Below are 16,447 nucleotides of genomic sequence, written 5' to 3'. Positions count from 1 at the left end.
AAATATCTCTCTTCCTGTTGGTCACAGCTTATGACTATAAATTAGAAAGTTGTCCGGCTTGATGAGAACAATACACATAACGATTTTTGTGACTCTACTTAAAACTAAGCCCCCATTTTTGACTAAAGGTGGCGCTACTGAGCCCCTCACCACGCCCGTTTCTGAAACTTTGCACATGTCTACTGGATAATAAATGTGATGTGTCTGTCGAATTTCATGCATTTTCAAGCATGTGAAGAGTCTCAAAAGCATCCGAAAAGAATATTAAAGTTTGATGCGTTGCCACGGCAACAGTATCTAAGATATCAATAATCCTTTCACAGGTCTACATCTGCCGTGTGTTTACATTATACACATAAAGTTTGAAGCAAATCGGGTAAAAATAAGAGGGAGATTTCAAAGCATTTTGAAAGTGACACACTTCCTGTTGCCAGTTGGTGGCGCTATAACTTTGACTCACAAATGTCACATCCATGTGATCGGCCTCTTACAACTAACACACTGCTGAAGTTTCATCAAGATCAGTTAATGTATGCAGAAGTTATAACACACTTCCTGTTTGAATTATTCGCCATAAATTTGTTTCCTTGCCACGGCCAAACCGTTCGAGATATCAAAAATCCGTCCGCAATTTAGCATCCTCAATGTCTTGACTTCATGCCGACCGAGTTTGGAGGCGAATGGATGAATTTCCTAGGAGGAGTACATCAAATTCCACAGCATGCGTTTCCAAACAACCCATAATAGCTGACTTCCTGTTGGTCTGGCGTAAAACTTAGAGCACGAAAGTTGTTCGGCCCGATGAGATCTATATGTGTACCGAGTTTCATATTATTACATGCAAGCGTGTCTGATTTATGGACAAGTGTTCGGATCCAGTTCCAGGGGGCGCTGTCGAGGCCCCCTGCCACGCCCGGGTACCAGCTTTGGTCCGGCCCTGATGGCCGCGGGTTCTGACCTGTGTGCAAAATTTCAAGAGTTTTCGAGCATGTTAAGGGCCCCAAAAGTGCCCGAAAGGTTGACAAAATAATAATAATAATAATAATAATAATAATAATAAATATAGCTGCGAGCAGCGATTACGGGCCCAAGCCGGTGGCACCGCAACCCCGGTGCCTTTAGTTACCTAAAGGCACCGGGGTGGCGGTACCGCCGGCTTGGGCCCTCCATCGCTGCTCGCAGCTATATTTATATATATATATATATATATATATATATATATATATATATACATACACACACACACACACACACACATACATATATATGTATATATATATATATATATATATATATATATATATATATATATATATATATATATATATTATTGTTCAAAAGTTTGGGGTCAGTAAGATTTTTAATGTTTTTAGGAGAAGTCTCTTCTGCTCACCAAGGCTGCATTTATTGATTAAAAATACAAACAAAAACAGTAATATTGTGAAATATTATTCCAATTTAAAACAGCTGTTTTCAATTTTTAAATATTTTACATAGTAATTCATTTCTGTGATCAAAGTTGAGTTTTCAGCATCATTACTCCAGTCTTCAGTGTCACATGATCCTTCAGAAATCATACTAATATGATAGTAGTAGTAGTAGTAGTAGCCTTTATTGTCACTAGTCACAAGTACCAGCGAAATTAGCCATCAACCTGTCCATACAAACATACATACAATATGACAAGGGGGTAGACAGAACAGGAAGACAGAGCATTGAGGAAAAAAAATACAGCATAACATGAGGAGAGGTGAGGAGAAAAAAAAGGCAACCACCAGACTATGCTCCTGTAAGGAGTACAGTTTGGGAACAGTAAAAAAACACCTCAGCAACATTAGCACATAATCAGTACACAACATGAACACACAAGACTTGCAACAGGGGAGGGGAGTGGGGGGTGGAGTTAACCCAGCACAGGCAAGCAGCCATCCGGTCCTGCAGCCATTTTCGGCGCTGGTCACAGACCCGCCTGTCAGACTGGTGGTACAAAGCGTCGAAGGCGTGGGATTGGGGGTGGGGGAGGGTGATTGCATATCTGTATATATGTAACACACAAGACTTGCAACAGGGGAGGGGAGTGGGGGATGGAGGTAACCCAGCACAGGCAAGCAGCCATCCGGTCCTGCAGCCATTTTCGGCGCTGGTCACAGACCCGCCTGTCAGACTGGTGGTACAAAATCATGACGGGCAGCCTTGTGGGGTTTTGGACAGCTGTCACCGTCTTCTTAATTCCTCGATAAACCAGGGCACTGCCTAATCCAAACAGCAGAAAACCTGTTATCATGGTTCCGAATAGGTAGATATCTTCAATGTCCTCCACGGAAAGAGCCGCCAGACACACGACCCGCCACCTCTCCCACGCGTCCATCGTGTAGCCAGCTGCGAACGTTCCGGCAGGGCAGTCAGGTTCCCCCGAACCCAAGCTTCTCGTCGAGAAGATGGTGTCAATTGCGTTGAGAGACCAGTTGATCAAAAACAGTAGACTAGACGAGACGAGAGGAGCAAAGCAGGGGAGATAAGGGAGAGGAGGGTAAGAAATGCGACCGCCTTCGTTGAGAGCCAAAGAGAATGATTATTGATGCTCAATAAATATTCATTATTATTTTCAATGTTGAAAACAGTTGTGTACAGATTTTTTTTTTCAAAATGCTTTGATGAATGTTAAGTTCAAAAGAACAGCATATATTTCAAATATATATATTTTTAACATTATAAATGTCTTTACTGTAACTGTTGATCAGTTTAACTCATCCTTCATAAATAAAAGTACTGATTTATTTTATTTATTTCCCCCAAAAATAAAATTGTAATTATTACTAACCCAAAACTTTTGAGCGGTAGTGTTTAACGTTACAAAAGCTTTAGATTTCAGATAAATGCTGTTCTTTTGAACTTTCTATTCATCAAAGACTGTACACAACTGTTTTCGACATTTAAAATAATAATGAATGTTTCTTGAGTATCAATCATCATATTAGAATAATTTCTGAAGGATCATGTGACAGTGACGACTGGAGTAATGATGCTGAAAACTCAGCTTTGATCACAGGAATAAATAACAGTTTAAAATATATTAAAATAGAAAGCAGCCGTTTTAAATTGGAATAATATTTTACAATATTACTGTTTTTGTTTGTATTTTTAATCAAATAAATGCAGCCTTGGTGAGCAGAAGAAACTTCTCTGTTATGTGCGCGCCACAGACTGCACGCACGTCCGCTTAGAGTTCCGCCTTTTGCCTTCCGTCAATATTACGTTATTAGAAAAATATTTTTTTAGAGAATCGATTTTTTGACATTTGTGAATCGATTCAGAATCGTCCACGTCCGCATCGCGATGCATCTAAGAATACATTTTTTCTCCCACCCCTAGATTTCATACAACAGGTTAATAAACAGTTACAATTAAGTCACTTACATTTTAGATTCAATGTTGACTGTTTTTGTTCTGTTTCAGCAGCGAAAATAGTTAAACAAAGATCACGGCAGAACCATCACGTGTTTTCTCATAACTGAACGATTCAGCATTTTTAACGAATCGGTTGACTCAAAGATTGAATGATCAATCCATAAACATCTGTCTTAATCATGATCGACTCATTCGAACGAATCGTTTGAACGAATGAATCAATGACTCGCTTATTAAGATGGATGCCTGGCGACACCTAATGGCGGTTTAGTGTTGTTTAAAAGCATCATTCTTTCCCACATGTGTGTGATTTGTGTGTGCAACATTATCATTATTTTTCTTTCACTATTATATTAGCGATTTAAAAGCACCCACTCGTGTCACACGTCGATTAACCGGTGGGAAAATATCCTCAGACACATACCTAATAAATGTATATTTAAATACAATATTGGCCTACCTGGTAAAAAGTTTTATATACTATTTTGATGTCCTTTTGGACACAAGAGGGCAGTATAGCCCTATGTTTGCTTTTTTGTTGAACCAAATAGCACTAAATAGCCTGTTTTAACTTTTTCATTCTTCTTGAATTGCAAAAACAGAATAAAATGGGTTTAGTTGTGATATTTGTATTCTTTTATATAGAAATAAATGGTATATAATTACATTTTTAGAAGATTTTTAGTGTTTCCTTTTTGGACATTACTTTAATCCCTCGCCATAGCAAAACCATTTGAGATATTTATTATCCATTCACAATTTAGCATATTTAATGTAGTTTCATCATGTTGAAAAAGTTTGGTACGAATAAAATAAATAGTTTAAGAGGAGTGGCTAAAAATTCAGAGGCTGATTTTGCAAAAAAATTCACATTCAGACCAAAATATCTGACTTCCTGATGGCCAGAGCTATTGAATGTAAATTAGAAAGTTGTCCGGCTTGATGAGAACAATATACAAACTGTTTTTTCTTTACTGTAGTTAAAACTAACCCCCCCACTTTTGTCAAAAGCATGTTGAAAGTGACACACTTCCTGCTGCCAGTTGGTGGCGCTATAACTTTGACTCACAATAGCTACATCCATCTGATCGGCCTCTTACCACGAACACACTGCTGAAGTTTCATCAAGATCAGTTAATGTATGCAGAAGTTATTCCACTTCCGTGTTTCTCTTTACTCGCCATAAATTCGATTCCTCGCCACAGCCAAACCGTTCGAGATATCAAAAATCCGTCCGCAATTTAGCATCCTCAAAGTCTTGACTACATGCACACCGAGTTTGAAGGGGACACGGTGAATTTTCTAGGAGGAGTATTTCACATTCCACAGCAAGCGTTTTCCAAACAACCCATAATAGCCGACTTCCTGTTGGGCTGGCGTAAAACTTGACCGGGGTAAAGTTGTTCGGCCCGATGAGATCTATATGTGTACCGAGTTTCATATTAATTCATGCGAGCGTGTTTGATATATGGATCAAGTTTTAGAACCCCGTTCAAGGGGGCGCTGTTGAGCCCCCCAGCCACGCCCGGGTACCAGCTTCAGCCCGGCCCTGATGGCCGTGGGTTCTGACCTGTGTGCAAAGTTTCAAGAGTTTTTGAGCACGTTAAGGACCCCAAAAGCCCCTGAAACCTTGATTAACAATATAAAAGCAATAGTCAAATCCCCCCCTCCCCTCACACACACACAGACACAGAGAGAGGGAGAGAAAATTCTTCAGAAAATCCACATTCAAACCAAAATATCTCTCTTCCTGTTGGTCGGAGATGGTTCATGTAAATTAGAAAGTTGTCCGTCTTGATGAGAACAATACACATACCAAGTTTTGTGATTCTAGGAAAAACTAAGCCCCCATTTTTGACTAAAGGTGGCGCTACTGAGCCATTCCACCACGCCCGTTTCTGAAACTTTGCACATGTCTACGGGCTAATAAATGTGATGTGTCTGTTGAGTTTCATGCAATTTCAAGTATGTTAAGAGTCTCAAAAGCATCAAAAAATAATATTAAAGTTTGATGCGTTGCCACGGCAACAGTATCTAAGATATCAATAATCCTTTCACAGGTTTACATCTGCCGTGTGTCTACATTGTACGCATAAAGTTTGAAGCAAATCGGGTAAAAATAAGACACTGATTTCAAAGCATTTTGAAAGTGATGTACTTCCTGCTGCCTGTTGGTGGCGCTATAACTTTGACTCACAATAGTCACATCCATGTGATCGGCCTCTTACAACGAACACACTGCTGAAGTTTCATCAAGATCAGTTAATGTATGCAGAAGTTATAACACACTTCCTGTTTCATGTTTTCGCCATAAATTTGTTTCCTCGCCACGGCCAAACCGTTCGAGATATCAAAAATCCGTCCGCAATTTAGCATCCTCAATGTCTTGACTTCATGCACACCGAGTTTGGAGGCGAATCGATGAATTCCCTAGGAGGAGTACATTAAATTCCACAGCATGCGTTTCCAAACAACGCTAAATAGCCAACTTCCTGTTTGGCTGGCGTAAAACTTAGAGCACGAAAGTTGTTCGGCCCAATGAGATCTATATGTGTACCGAGTTTCATATTATTACATGCAAGCGTGTTTGATTTATGGACACGTGTTTGGATCCCGTTCCAGGGGGCGCTGTCGAGCCCCCCTGCCACGCCCGGGTACCAGCTTCAGTCCGGCCCTGATGGCCGCGGGTTCTGACGTGTGTGCAAAATTTCAAGAGTTTTCGAGCATGTTAAGGGCCCCAAAAGTGCCCGAAAGGTTGACAAAATAATAATAATAATAATAATTAAAGCTGCAAGCAGCATTTATCGGGCTTCAAGCAATTAAGGCCTTTAAGGCCTTAAAGCACAAAAGCATAAAAAGTTATTAAGTTTTATTTAGCAAGCATGTAACCACTGACATCATAGATGGAAAAGATCATGTTCTAGCATGATTTACCATGATATACCACATTCTAAAATGATTTACCATAGTTCATCATGATTTATGATGGTTTACCATGATTTACCCTGTTCTAGCATAGTTTACCATGATTTACCATGTTCTAGCATGATATACCACGTTCTAGAATGATTTACTAGGATTCTTACATGATTTACCTTGATACACCACATTCTACTATTATTTACTATGACTTACCATGTTTCTAGCGTGATTTACCATGATTTACCACATTACTAGCAATTATGTGAAGTGTCAGTGCAAATGAAGTGATAAACACTGACAAAATATGATTGTGTTATAATAGTTATTGTTATACAAGTGATTTTTTTTGTGTCTACTCTAAATATGAATGAATCCAAAAGCACATGTGAAAAGACTTCATTAATAAGTAGAATGGCCAGCAGAAGCCAGTAGAAGACCACTTATTGGCTCACTTTCACTTTAAACTTCATGATTTGCACCAGTTTTCTGCACTAAATCAAACCAGTCTTTCCATGTTAACTCAATAATGCATGCTTACACACACACACACAAATATGTTTTTTGGATATGTTGTTGAGAAAATATATTTAATTGTATAAAAATAGGCATTTCTTTGTGATCTAATAATATAAAACTATGTTACCAGTATAGGGCTGTAAAGATTCCTCGATTATAGTCAAGTACTCGATTAAAAAAAATCCTTGATTGCAATTTACCCCTCGAGTAATTGGCAAAATACTGAAAGTGGTGCATTCCACAGATGAGAATCCAACAACCGCAGAATTACAGTTTTCTAGGACAACGCGATATTTAAACAGGGCTCCAGACTAACTTTTTTTACTAGGAGCGCTGTAGCCCCTGACTGAAAATTTAGGGGCACACCTTAAATCAACTTGCAATGCAATTATTCAAATTTCCCCCAAAATAACTACTGACAAATTATTTATTTATTATTTAATAATAAATAGACTTAATGTACAGATATTACAATGTGCAGTTTTATTTTAAGTTCACAGGCACCAGACTAACATCTGAGGGCAGCGGCACCGCAGACACTGAGTTTTACAAAAAAATATCTGGTAGCACTGGGGCTGACAATAAAGCACTAAGCTTAGTTTAGGGTGTAGATGAAATTAACTTTAATTATTATCATTCATAATGTCTTAATATTAATTAAAAAGCAAACCGAGTGAAATAAATTATATTAGGGAGTGAAAATAGCCAATAAGCATCTTACTGTTTACAATGGTAATTTATTTATTTTATTATTTTTAAATAAGTGTATAAATAAGAGTTTAAATAAGACCATTTTTGAAGGATGAACAAAAAAAATGTGTTGGTCATCACATTAAAAATAACATTTCTATATGATAGTTTTGAAGTGCTGGAAAAAGATGAGTAGCCTAACAGTTAGTACTTGTAAGCGTTTGACTATTTCTGTCACATTATGGTTACAGTTACTACATTAAATCCATGGTGAATGTCGCTGATTTGTGGTCTGAAAGCCCAGTGTTTCTCCTGGTTTCCACATCAGCGCTGTTTGATCTGATATCTGATTATGTTATTAATTCTGAGGCGAATTCAATGGATTTCTTCACTGGATCTCCAGAGTCTGGATCTCCTAGTAACAGTGTCGCGTGATCGAGATCGGCCCGCGACTGGCAAGTTCGGGCTGCTGTGCTCATAGGCTGCGCCATAGATATCATATATAAACGCGTTTATATATTATATCTATGGGCTGCGCTGTCTATTATTGATTCAAACTAATAAACGGTCTGTGAAGCATAAAGGAGTAAGTTAGCGCATTTTCGTTCCGCTTTCATTTTGTTTGGATTCGCTGCTCGGCAACGTTGTGGTCGAATAAATCGAATAAATATTTGGTCGCACCGGCAGGAAAAATGGTCGCAAAATGCGACCAATTGATCGCAGTCTGGAGCCCACCATTTACAGTCATAATATAGCATAGTGCCATTGTGAAATCACAAAGGCTGTGATTCAGTTAAATAAATATATCCTCTGTTTTTTGTTTGTTTTTTTCACAGAGAAGACACTTCAATTACATGAGTGCAGATTAGCCTACATGTTAAAATTACCTCAGCTCCGTCCACAGTAAACGCTGCTCCAAGCAAACTCAGTCTCTGCAGTGCTGTTTGTTTACGTTTCCAATAACGTGCAAATATGGGAACGCAAGTCGGACGCAGTTTGTTTCATAGTTGCACTGTTATCATTTGTGGAGCACATCTGGGTTTCTCAAACTGCTGTTCATCGCGATTTCAAAATAAAAGTTTAAACATCGCGATTTCAAAATAAAAGTTTAAACTCTCGCTCTGAGTTTGCATGTTTTGATGTGCACATGTTCTTGTTCAAGAAATTACAGTGGCTGTAGCATTTCTATCGTACAGAAGTGGCCAAATATTAAAGGTTAAGTTGACATTTGAATTTAATGTTGTTTGGCCAATAAACAAGGATTTGATAATGCCTTAGTAGTGTAACAACAACCAGGCCGCTGGTGCCCTCTGCAGGCATTTGTTATTCATGTACATAAGTTATCTCTATATTAGTTTATATCATTTATTTTACATGGGTATATTTTAACAGTGTTGTTCAATAAAACCCATATAATTACTTACTTTGATACTTTACTTGAACCAATCATTATTGCTTGTTATTATATATTTGTATTTTAAGTCATTTTAAAGGCTGTTGTTAACTTGAATCTATTTTTTACCACATTTTTTTATCCGATTACTTGAATAGAATACTCGATTACTAAAATAATCGATAGCTACAGCCCTATCATAATAAAAAAGATTGCTTTTTAAAGCAATTTATTTTTGTTTCCCAATACTGAAAGCTAATGAAAAGATCATATGTAATCTTGCTGCTCCCTCAAGTGGACAAAAGTGGTATTATAGCTTACATTTTACAATTGAAGTGTTTAAATGAATGAGTGAATGAATGGGAATTTGGTTTTTCACTTATATCTCGGTAACCAGAACGCAAAAAATTCTGAAACTCAGAGCATAGATAGTGCTCGAGGAGCCCTGTTGAATGAGACTATCATTCAGGCCCGCGACAACACGTTTCGATCAAGAGCCTGGAGAGGACCTTACCATCAAAATTTGAGCGCGCAACGACTTTCCGTTTTCGAGTTATGAGTTAATTTGTATTCGGGGACGTGGCGTAAATGCCGTTTTACTTTCGGTTTCAGTATTCACTTGTGACTCAGTTGTCAATAGTAATACAACAATAGATTAATTTTGACAAAATGTGATTGTAAATGTTAAAATAATGATTTTATAAAGTCTAAATATGAATTATAGAACAATATTAGGGAGTAGTATGATGAAATGACAGCAGGGGGCAGTAAAATACCACTTATTGGCTTAATATGCTATGTTATTCATATTCACCTTTTTTATTAACTGTTATAGAGGCAAATTTTGTCCGATCTGTCTTTTTCATGCTTGTTCTGACTTGTTTTTAAGGTCTGATCATTCATATTAGAGATATAGGGCCCTATTTTAACGATCTGAAACGCAAGTGTCAAAGCGCAAAGCGCAAGTAACTTTGTGGGCGGGTCTTGGCGCTGTTGCTATTTTCCCAGCGGGATAAATGACTCTTGCGCCAGGCGCAAATCTAAAATGGGTTGGTCTGAGGTAGCTTCATTATTCATAGGTGTGGTTTGGGCGTATCGTGAAATAAACCAATCAGAGCGACATCTCACATTCCCTTTAAGAGCAGGCGCGCTTTGTTCTAAAGCGGATTCCTATTATAACGGCGGATTTGCCAGGCGCGCGCCAGGAGCGGTTCACAGCCAAGGAGAGCAACGCTCTCGTCAGGGACGTTGGGGATGGAGAAACCCACCCAAATTAACTTCGGTTAAAAAGGCGTATGATAATTTGGGTAAATGTGTAAGCTAGATGTATGCTTTTATAATAAATTATCTATCTATCTATCTATCTATCTATCTATCTATCTATCTATCTATCTATCGTAATAATATATGATTTGCAAAAATGAAAACTGCTGCTTCTGTGTAGATGAGAGAATCAAAGTGTATGCGCGTTGTGCACACGCTACATTGATTATGGCCAAGCATGCGCCCTTAAAATAGCATATGAATAACATGCGCAACGCGCCACTGACTTTAAACTATTTTTTCCTGGTTAGTGGCGCAATTGTTTTCTAAACCTGCAAAATAGCATGAAGGAACGTTTGCGCCGCAACACGCCTCCTTTTTTGCGCTGAACCGCCCAGGGAGCGCAAGTTCATTCCCTAGTTTAGCGACGTGCTTTTGTGGAGGGAAAAGCGCGCTTTGCACGGGTGCAAAATAGGAATGATACATGCGTCGGTGTACAAAGTCAATTGCGCTGGGTGCAAGATAGGGCCCATAGGCTTTTGTGGACACTTGGTCAAGGCTACATATTGAAGTGACCCTATTATAGCCATCCAAATGAAGAAGTTATAATTTTTCTGATAATTATTGAGTACAGATAATTGCACTGCACTGGTTTTGAACATTATTATATGAACATTATATGAGCACAGATGGAAAACACCATTTACAGCCAATACAGGCAATTTACCATAGGAAATATATGGTTTTAAAGCATTTTAACAGTTATAGCGCCACCTATGGTCCGATCTCCATAAAAATGTCCATGCTTCTTTAGCATGTTATGTCACATATGCTCATCAATTTTTGTGAAATTCTGACTTTTTATTTAGGATTTATAGACGTTTGAGTGTATTAGGACATGCCTATTTTCTAAATGACCCTCTTATAGCCAACCAAAAGCAAAATTTCAACTTCTTTTTGATAATTATTGATCTAGAAAGTCCAGAGAATTGTCCTAGAATGGTCTGGTTCTGATCGGGCGAAAAACCAGGGACTAGTTCGCAAAAGTAGGTTTTTAACATAATTCCGAATATTTAATGAATGGTTTGATTGACAGCAATGGTTCTTGAGGCAAAGTTGTTCTCCATGAGGAGATCTATCAAATGATATGCATATTGTGTGGATGAGTGTAACACCACGTGATTACAGAGTCATAAAACTCGTTAGCGCAAACTAGTGGCCGATTTCTTTCAAAATTCTTACAGACCTCTAGGGCCATGAGTTGAACATGCCCATCGAGTTTCGTTTCGATCGGTCTCCATTAACCTTGTCTAATAGGTGCTCAACTTCATTGGCCAATGGCGGCCATGTTTTTCAAGATACGCCAATGTCCTCATAGATTTACATGGCACCTTGGACCAAGAGACTGCATACCAATTTTCAAGTCAATCGGACTAACGGTCAGGTGGTTATAGCCCTTTACAAGTTTTTTCCATGTTTTAGCGCCATCTAGTGTTCAATCGTCGCGATTTTTTTACTGTGACCCCAGATTGAGCTCATACATATGTGTACCGAGTTTGGTGAAAATATCTCATTGCGTTCCCGAGTTATAGCCATTTTAGTAAAATTAGCTCCGCCTCCTGCGAACGTTTTGACACCTCATAGCAACCATGTATCGAAATTTCAACTTTTTTTCGATAATTATTGATATTCAGACTCCAGAGAACATTTCTGCACTGGTTTGGTTCCGATCGGGCGAAAAACCAGGGACTAGTTTGCAAAAGTAGGTTTTGAACAAAATCCAATATGGCGGAAAAATTTGCATACCGGAAATGAAATACCTCCTATATTTTTTGTTCGGCTTGAGCCAAGGATTCCAATGATGTATGACACTTGAAGCTGGGACAAATGGCTATTGAGATATGAGCAAAATAGTGGATTTTTTTTGTTTTTTGCGCTATAGCGCCACCTATAGGCCAATCGGGCTCATACTTTGATAACCTCTCCTCGATTTTTGTACTACCTTGTGGCCAAGTTTCAAGTCTCTAGCACTTACGGTTTGGGCTGCACAATGCGTTTTAGCGGAGAAGAATAATAATAATAATAATAAAAATCCTTACAAATACAATAGGGTTTCAGCACTTCGTGCTTGAACCCCTAATAATAATAATCCTACCGAAAACAATAGGGCCTTCGCCCTTTCAGGGCTTGGGCCCTAATAATCCTACCGAAAACAATAGGGCCTTCGCCCTTTCAGGGCTTGGGCCCTAATAATAATAATCCTACCGAAAACAATAGGGCCTTCGCCCTTTCAGGGCTTGGGCCCTAATAATAATAATCCTACCGAAAACAATAGGGCCTTCGCCCTTTCAGGGCTTGGGCCCTAATAATAATAATAATAATCCTACCGAAAACAATAGGGCCTTCGCCCTTTCAGGGCTTGGGCCCTAATAATAATAATCCTACCGAAAACAATAGGGCCTTCGCCCTTTCAGGGCTTGGGCCCTAAATACAGGTACAATTTATTCTCTTACCATTAAAAGATAAAGGCTGAGTGAATTTTTTATTTAATGGATACCAGAAAACACCTTCCATGAAAAATGTCATAAATGCTCACAATTTTTGCATTGCGTTTATGCATGCGTTTTTCATATGCATAAAATGGAATTAACTGAATTTATTTCCTTAAGTCAGTTTTGTGCATTAAATTAAGTGCAGTCTTTACATTTCTGTTGACGAAATGCGACTTTTGTCTTTTGCGTATGAAATGCATGAAATGTGTAACTGCATTTTGATAATTGTAATTCATTCAGTCTAAGAAAGACTGAAAAATCAGTTTTTATGTTCCTAAGCTGATGAGGTCACATCGAGGAACATGGCCTCCGTGGAAAAAGCAATGGTATGGAAAGTGATGAAGAAATCTGAGATAAATCTTAAGATTAAGGTAATAAAAATGTAACAAAGTATTCATATACATACAATTTTTGTATGATGTGAATTGTATCAGAAAATATAGAAATGAATTCTAGATAATTTACAATATTGTATTTAGAATCATTAAGATGATTAAGGTAAGGAGCAAGACATTTTTAAATCAATGGAGTGAGAAGAGGACGAAGGGAGCAATAACATAGTAAAGTATGGATATTTTAATTAGATATAATTGATTTCAAGTTGATGCTGTAATATTTATGTAAGCCTATGTTGTATCCTATTTTGCCCGTATTGCCTGAAGAAAATCTGGACTTTGGTTTTAGTACAGTACTTTTATCTTCAGCTTTTGACTATGTAAGAGACATCCTAAGCTTTCCATTACGGTGTAATGTCAGGTTACTGTATTTGGGTCCTAATTAAAAGTATAAGGAAAATAAAGTCCTGATTTATCAGTACAACTACAAGTAAGGTGGACAATGTAATGTGGTACAATGACTAGTACTTTATTTTTTCATCTGGTTACATAATCCAGACCAGACTACATGTTGTTCAATGAGAGCAAATTGATGATCGTTACCTACAGAGCTGGTTTGTCTCCATCCAGTGGACCGGCAGGTGGTGCCAGTGTGAAAGACACTGTCATTAGCAGCCAGGCAGATTGGGCTGATGTAGCTGGTAAAGTTCACTGGCTCACTCAATCTCAGCAAGGCGATGTCATTGGTCAACTGTGAAGGGACATAGTCTGGATGTGTAATGATGGATTGGACTCCTCGACTCATCTCGTTTGGGTTAGAGACTGAAATGTTTTGGCTTTGTCTGCCCAGATAAACAGTCCAGTAACTGTATGAGGGTCTGAATGTGGAAGAAAAGAGTGTGTTAGCTCTGAGAATAACATCTGCAAATTCACATTAAATCTTATTAATCAAATGATTTAATTTCTATTTTGTGTTCTTACAAGAAGTAAACGCAGTGAGCCGCAGTGAGCACCCATTCGTGGCTGATGAGGGACCCTTCACAGATGTAATAGTCAAAAATGTGTAGATGGACCTGCCAAGTCCAGTTCCCCACAGGTGCATCATCACCTGCCACAATACTAGTGTTCAGTGTGGAAAGCCCACAACCCTGTTCTGAAGGGAATAGTGAGAACTGTAAATAATTCACCAAATTTGAGATTTATAGTTTAAACCCATTACTTTTATAGCTTTTCTTGTGTCACCTATAAAGAGTAAAAGGAGAGGTAGTTAAATAAAACAGTCAAACACTGTGGGCCCTATCTTGCACCCAGCGCAATTGACTTTGTACACCGACGCATGTATCATTCCTATTTTGCAACCGTGCAAAGCGCGCTTTTCCCTCCACAAAAGCACGTCGCTAAACTAGGGAATGAACTTGCGCTCCCTGGGCGGTTCAGCGCAAAAAAGGAGGCGTGTTCCGGCGCAAACGTTCCTTCATGCTATTTTGCAGGTTTAGAAAACAATTGCGCCACTAACCAGGAAAAAATAGTTTAAAGTCAGTGGGCGTTGCGCATGTTATTCATATGCTATTTTAAGGGCGCATGCTTGGCCATAATCAATGTAGCGTGTGCACAACGCGCATACACTTTGATTCTCTCATCTACACAGAAGCAGCAGTTTTCATTTTTGCAAATCATATATTATTACGATAGATAGATAGATAGATAGATAGATAGATAGATAGATAGATAGATAGACAATTTGTTATAAAAGCATACATCTAGCTTACACATTTACCCAAATTATCATACGCCTTTTTAACCGAAGTTAATTTGGGTGGGTTTCTCCATCCCCAACGTCCCTGACGAGAGCGTTGCTCTCCTCGGCTGTGAACCGCTCCTGGCGCGCGCCTGGCAAATCCGCCGTTATAATAGGAATCCGCTTTAGAACAAAGCGCGTCTGCTCTTAAAGGGAATGTGAGATGACGCTCTGATTGGTTTATTTCACGATACGCCCAAACCACACCTATGAATAATGAAGCTACTTCAGACCAACCCATTTTAGATTTGCGCCTGGCGCAAGAGTCATTTATCCCGCTGGGAAAATAGCAACAGCGCCAAGACCCGCCCACAAAGTTACTTGCGCTTTGCGCTTTGACACTTGCGTTTCAGATCGTTAAAATAGGGCCCTGTATGTTCAAGATGAATCACATGACTGTGTGGTTCGATTGATTGATTGATTGAACTTTATTGTCCAGTCTGTTTTCAAAGCGGAAATTTTTCTTTGACACTGTAACATACATTCACTGCTTAAAAAACACATCACGCATCAACAGCACAAATACAAAGAATTATATAGTTAAACACTGTAAGAAAGAAAAATTACAAATATTAACAGCCATTCTATTGTTTCAATTAAAACACTGTACGATTTAAGATAATCACTGCCATTGGAAGAAAAGATCTTTTATAGACATTTTTTCTAGCCAAGGGAATTTTTAGTCTACGTCCAGATGGGAGCAATTCACAATCTAGTTGTTGCAGAATTTGTGCACATTTCAATATTTTAAAACATTAGTGTGTAAATTCAAGCATTTTGTAAGGATACTCCTTTTGGTTTTAAGTTTAAGTTTTCTCGTCAGCGTTTAATTATTATTATTATTTTTTTCAAGGTGACAGCATTTTATTTAATAATTTTAGCATTATCATTTTATCATCATTGCAAAACTTTCATGGGCCCCTAGAATATTTTGTTTATGAATATCTAAACATGTGATACATCAAAAGAAAGAACAGAGCCTCTGCTTTAAAAAAAGGTGTTTCATTCTAACTTCATGTATTCTTTTTCTTCAAAACTTAAAGCTGCAGTCCATAACTTTTTTGGGTTAAAAGTTATCCAAAATAAATTGAGCAAGTAACCAGCCAGTGTTCAAAACTATATGCTTGCATATGCTCGATTCAAAACAGTAAGCTTGTAATAATGTTTTTAATTCCAGTGGTACTGGTGGATTTCCAAGCATGTCTTTGCGTCATTACCTCACATCTGTACACATAAAGAAGAGTCTCGGCTAGTAGGCTATGAGTGTGAGGATGCTGGAGGTGGAGATTTATAGCCTTTTCTCACAGCACTTGATATAATTAAACTTATCAATTTGATGGCGGATACAGAAAGGTTCAAACGGCTACAGAAAAAAAGAGACTGCAACCGGGCCCATATGAAAACAAGGATAAATATCGGAAGGGCTTTTGAAAGGTGGCGTGAACTCCGTGTTTTGAAGGGGTTCAAAACGGACGCAGATTCTGCTGGACAGGTAAGACATAAGCGATCATTTAGATTTAGATTTACTGCAATGTTTTTTTTTCCCTTAGTTGGTCAGAACAAAAGTGGA

At 38.4% G+C, this 16,447-nt stretch overlaps 1 protein-coding gene across 1 annotated transcript in view; it reads right to left on the bottom strand.

Annotated features, from left to right (window-relative positions):
• The window catches only part of LOC311096552 (uncharacterized protein), a gene marked incomplete at its 3' end in the record, with an annotated part of 48,525 nt that extends 34,595 nt beyond the window's left edge, over window positions 1–13,930 (bottom strand). Inside the window, exon 1 of the mRNA XM_084135749.1 lies at window positions 13,683–13,930. Within this exon, the coding sequence (XP_083991875.1) occupies window positions 13,683–13,884 (202 nt within the window). The 5' untranslated portion in view covers window positions 13,885–13,930. The remainder of the gene's footprint in view (window positions 1–13,682) is intronic.
• Between the last annotated feature and the right edge of the window lie 2,517 nt (window positions 13,931–16,447).

This window comes from Abramis brama (assembly GCF_963993115.1).
Source record: "Abramis brama genome assembly, chromosome: 14".
In the NCBI taxonomy this organism is placed as follows: Eukaryota; Metazoa; Chordata; class Actinopteri; order Cypriniformes; family Leuciscidae; genus Abramis; species Abramis brama.
Note: the sequence above shows the minus strand (reverse complement) of the source record. Positions and strands in the feature narration are given on the sequence as shown.